Source organism: Limulus polyphemus, unplaced genomic scaffold (assembly GCF_000517525.1).
Source record: "Limulus polyphemus unplaced genomic scaffold, Limulus_polyphemus-2.1.2 Scaffold82242, whole genome shotgun sequence".
Taxonomy (NCBI): domain Eukaryota; kingdom Metazoa; phylum Arthropoda; class Merostomata; order Xiphosura; family Limulidae; genus Limulus; species Limulus polyphemus.
Window position 1 is genome coordinate 1 of NW_013747838.1, and position 4751 is coordinate 4751.

A 4751-nucleotide genomic window follows, 5' to 3' on the forward strand; every position below is an offset into this window, starting at 1 on the left:
AAAAGAAATCTACGTCTTTTAGTCTCAGAACTGCGTCTTGTGATCTTTCTTTTATGTATTGCGTTATGACGCTTTGTGAAATATCTGTACGTGATGGAATTAGTGTAATGAAATTACTTAGAACATGTAAACATTTCAAGACAATAAAACCACCGCAGGCCTGTGTTAACAATAAAACTTCGCAGGCCTGTGTAATCAGTTAATTGTAATTGGTTTTCTTTCGTTTCACGCTGGTGACTAAAAGTAATGTAAATATATGTTTAAATCCAAAAATGGGAGATACGATAAACACATTGATGAACCAATTCTTTTTCCTGTGGGTGACCTTATGTTTGTAAATCACGCGTCGCGATCATTTCCCAGCTTGCTAAACCTAACCTTATAAGCAAGCTAATGGGACTGCGGTAACTTCCTCTCCGTACAATTTCCAACTGATGTTCGTCGTGTGGGAAACAAACAGCTCAATTTCTCGGTTCATCTAACTTTGGTTAATTCATTCAGATACTCGGCTAGTCATAACGTTCATTTTTGTTGTTGATCTACCTTTTACACGCACATTGTTATAAGACCATAGGCGGCGCAACTGTCCCAATTTTTGCCCAGTAGCAAAGTGCCCCTTTTAATGGGCAATAGAGAACTGTGTATAACTGTCATGTAAAATCGCTGTTCCAGCTTTGAATGCTATGGTTACGATTAATACATCAGGTAAGGTGTCCCCATAATACATCAGGTAAGGTGTCCCCATAATACATCAGTTAAGGTGTCCCCATAATACATCAGTTAAGGTGTCCCCATAATACATCAGGTAAGGTGTCCCCATAATACATCAGGTAAGGTGTCCCCATAATACATCAGGTAAGGTGTCCCCAGTCGTCGGTACACCCCCTTCCTCAAATCAAATATGTTTCATCACATAAGGCTAACTATAAGATAGTTGTTTGTAAAAGCGCAAACATCACAGATATCCGGTCTAAAACCATTTGTACAAACAAACATAGGTTTACCTCCTCACATACGGACGAAACTCATGAACTATTTAGAAAGCAACTTGTGTATTTTACCTTTGTTTCCTTAAGTCTACTGATCCCCTTGAAGCTGTTTTACCCTTCAATTACCCACCTGAATGTTCAGGGCTTATAGCACTGAAATTCAGCGTTCGATCCTTGTGGGGGGGGCACAGATAGCCTAATGTGCAACATTGAGCTTAACGACATATTATAAATTTTCAGAAGCCCAGTCTATTATATTCCCTATCGAATTTGTAGTTTATTATCTTCTGGTTGATTACGTTGGATTTCTAATATATTGTTGTAGGATTTTCTCTTGTCTTCAACATAACAACGTAACATCTTATATACATCATAACAACGTAACATCTTATATATATATCATAACAACGTAACATCTTATATTCATCAGAACAACATAACATCTTATATACACCAGGTGATGTATATAAGATGTTACGTTGTTGAACAATGTAACATCTTATATACATCATAACAATGTAACATCTTATATTCATCAGAACAACGTAACATCTTATATACATCATCGCCGAAATTCGCTTTTTTCTACTTCATTGCAGCTAAAGGTTCTGCTTGTGTATGTTGTGGCTTTTTCACGTACTTCGGATACACAACTCAAATAAGTCATCGAATAGATTACTAAAAAAATTATTCTTCCCAAATTAAAACGTCACGTGTACTTACAATCATGCTGGACGTAACGTAAGCGGTCAATACTATGACCAAACTGGTGATGATGGCTAAAGGAATTGACCGTTTTGGGTTTTTTGCCTCCTCTCCTGTAGTTGCAATGATATCAAACCCGATAAAGGCGTAGAAACAAGTAGCCGCACCAGACAACACCTGGAATGATTAATTGATCAGCGATGCAAATAGTTGCGTAGTCGTATACACAATAATTCCTAAAGTATTATAATTAAAACTCCAGTCAAAGATATCGCTTAATCAGATGAAAAAAGTTTTACTATTACTTAACTCGTAAGATCACAGAATCTCAGGATTTGTCTATAAAAACTTAAATTTTATTTCAATAATAAATATCAAAATTTTTCCTTTCGTACGATAGATAGCAGCACAATATTTAAAATACTATTAAATATATCTTTTTTGTTGTTGTTTATTGCTGATCATGCCAAAAAAAGAAAAGATCCATCTATCTATATAAAGAAATTTAGCGTTCAAGAAGCAATCACGTGACTCCTACCAACAGTAACTTTCTTAGATGCACACCAGTGCAATTACGTGACTCCCACCAACAATAACTTTCTTAGATGTACACCAGTACAATCACGTGACTGCTACTAGAAACGAGAGTAAACCACGTGATTACTATCAGGAATGACACATCTTAAGGCAGAAAGTAGAATAACTTGGTTACAATTAGGAATGGCATTCTCACAAGTAAAACAAAACAGTTACTAATTACTTACCACCAAGTGTTCCTTTTTTTTTACAAGCAAACATTTTCAGTCACGTGATTGTTACCGGAAACAACTTCCTTAAAATTTAAAGTAATTTAATTATGATCACAGCCATACAAACATCTTATCAAGAAGCTAGAGAAACATTGATTATTAATTTACTTATTTTGTCACAACTTTGTAGTTAATGTCAAACTTAGATCTATTTTATTTGCCACTTAGATAAAAATGGATGGTAGTTTTTGTATTTTGCGTATGTAAGTAAATTACAACGTTTCGACAAGGTTTTTGCCATCATCAGGTACATTTGCTGTTATGTTAAACTTATATTAAAGTTTTTCTTCATTACCCATTCAAGCCCCCCCCCCCCCAAGAATAATGAAACTTTTAACTTACGCTGGTTTTCTGTTCTAGATCACACTCCGGACGTGATGGCGGCCATTATAACTCTTCTGATGACAGCAGTTCTAGTGGCGGGGGTTAAAAAATCACTTCTATTCAATAATATCTTGAACGCCTTAAACCTCTCAGTGTGGGTTTTCATAATGGGTGCGGGGAGTTTCTACATCGACACAGATAACTGGACCGAACATGGGGGATTTTTACCATATGGTTGGACAGGGGTGAGTTTTGTGCTTATCTTTATTGTAACCGTTATCTCATTTTATACCTTTTTTTAGTTCATTAATACCCATAAACATCGACGTTATAAAAATATATGTATTTACCAAATTGACGTGAAACGATGGATGTTGAAATTGTAATACTGGATAATTAATTTAGGTCCTGCAATTACGTGACTCCTACCAACACTGACTTTCTTAGACTCACACCAGTACTGGTGTGCACCTAAGAAAGTCGCTGTTGGTAGGAGTCACGTGATTGTATTGGTGTGCGTCTAAGAAAGTCACTGTTGGTAGGAGTCACGTGATTGTACTGGTGTGAGTCTAAGAAGGTCACTGTTGGTAGGAGTCACGTAATTGCACTAGTGTGCATCTAAGAAAGTCACTGTTGGTAGGAGTCACGTAATTGTACTGGCTTGCTCATGAACAATTCCGGTCGCAGTACAACAGTTATAATGAAATGTGAATTACAAGAGGCTTAGCTAAATTGCTATCATTTAGCAGTCGTATTTTGCTCGATTAGGTCGAGGGAGAGTACCAACTTAAGATAAGTTAAAGAAACGTAACTTACTCAACTCTTTGAAAACACAGAGTTTTCCATTCTATAGTTTGAACATTTCCAGATGAATGATGAACTTCAAGGAAAAAATACTTTCTAAAAAGTTTTACATGACTGCGTTTATACGATAAGTATTGAAAGTATCATTGATTAGCACCCTATGAAAATATCATGTTTTGCAAAGTTAAATTAAGTTTATCTTCGTAAGAGCTTTACGTATTACACATTAAGTACTACACATTCACTAATTTAAGTTATGAATAAAATAACACGATTTTACTAAAGCTGAGTACATTTTGAATGCCATTTGGAATAAGCTTTGTAATTAATTGTTACCCAAAATTGTTCCCAATTTTTTTCGAATGACGTCACTAACAGCACCACCACACAAGGCGTTTATACATGCACTAATTGCGCATGCTCCAGCAGCTGTTCCAATCAGATATTCTAATATCATGTTCCAACCAATGACGAAGGCGATGAATTCTCCAACGGTGACGTAGCTATACATATAGGCTGAGCCCGTAGTATGAGGGACTCGAACACCAAACTCGGCATAACACACGCCTAAGAAGAAATAAGCCATGTAAAAACTCATACCAAATTTTTTGTATCGTAATCTTAATCATTCATGTTCTTTTCTTAAAAAAGTCATTCATTTGAAATAGTTATATGTATGTGCTTTAGGTTAATCAACAGGCCAAGATGTATATTACACTGGTAATATTACTACAGTAATAGTGTAAGTTCTACAGGAATAAAATTAACATATTGTAAAGTGTGATAATGATCTGGTAGTTTCGACTAAATAGCGTGACGCACCTGATAATGACAGAAACTTTAACGGATGGATATATATATATATAATAATGACAGAAACTTTAACGGATGGATATATATAATAATGACAGAAACTTTAACGAATGGATATATAAATATATAATAATGATAGAAACTTTAACGGATGGATATATATAATAATGACAGAAACTTTAACGGATGGATATATATATATAATAATGACAGAAACTTTAACGGATGGATATATATAATAATGACAGAAACTTTAACGGATGGATATATATAATAATGACAGAAACTTTAACGAATGGATATATAT

The 4751-nt window shown here is 35.0% G+C and overlaps 1 protein-coding gene across 1 annotated transcript; it reads right to left on the reverse strand.

Moving 5' to 3' along the window:
* Window positions 1-1708: 1708 nt before the first annotated feature.
* LOC106477826 (probable cationic amino acid transporter) lies at window positions 1709-4468 on the reverse strand (the record flags this gene model as incomplete). Its single annotated transcript, XM_022381266.1, has 2 exons — window positions 3960-4468; window positions 1709-1871 (listed from the first exon to the last, which is right to left on the reverse strand). Coding segments are annotated over exons 1-2 (433 nt in total), but the record flags the coding sequence as incomplete, so codon positions are not given.
* Window positions 4469-4751: the final 283 nt, after the last annotated feature.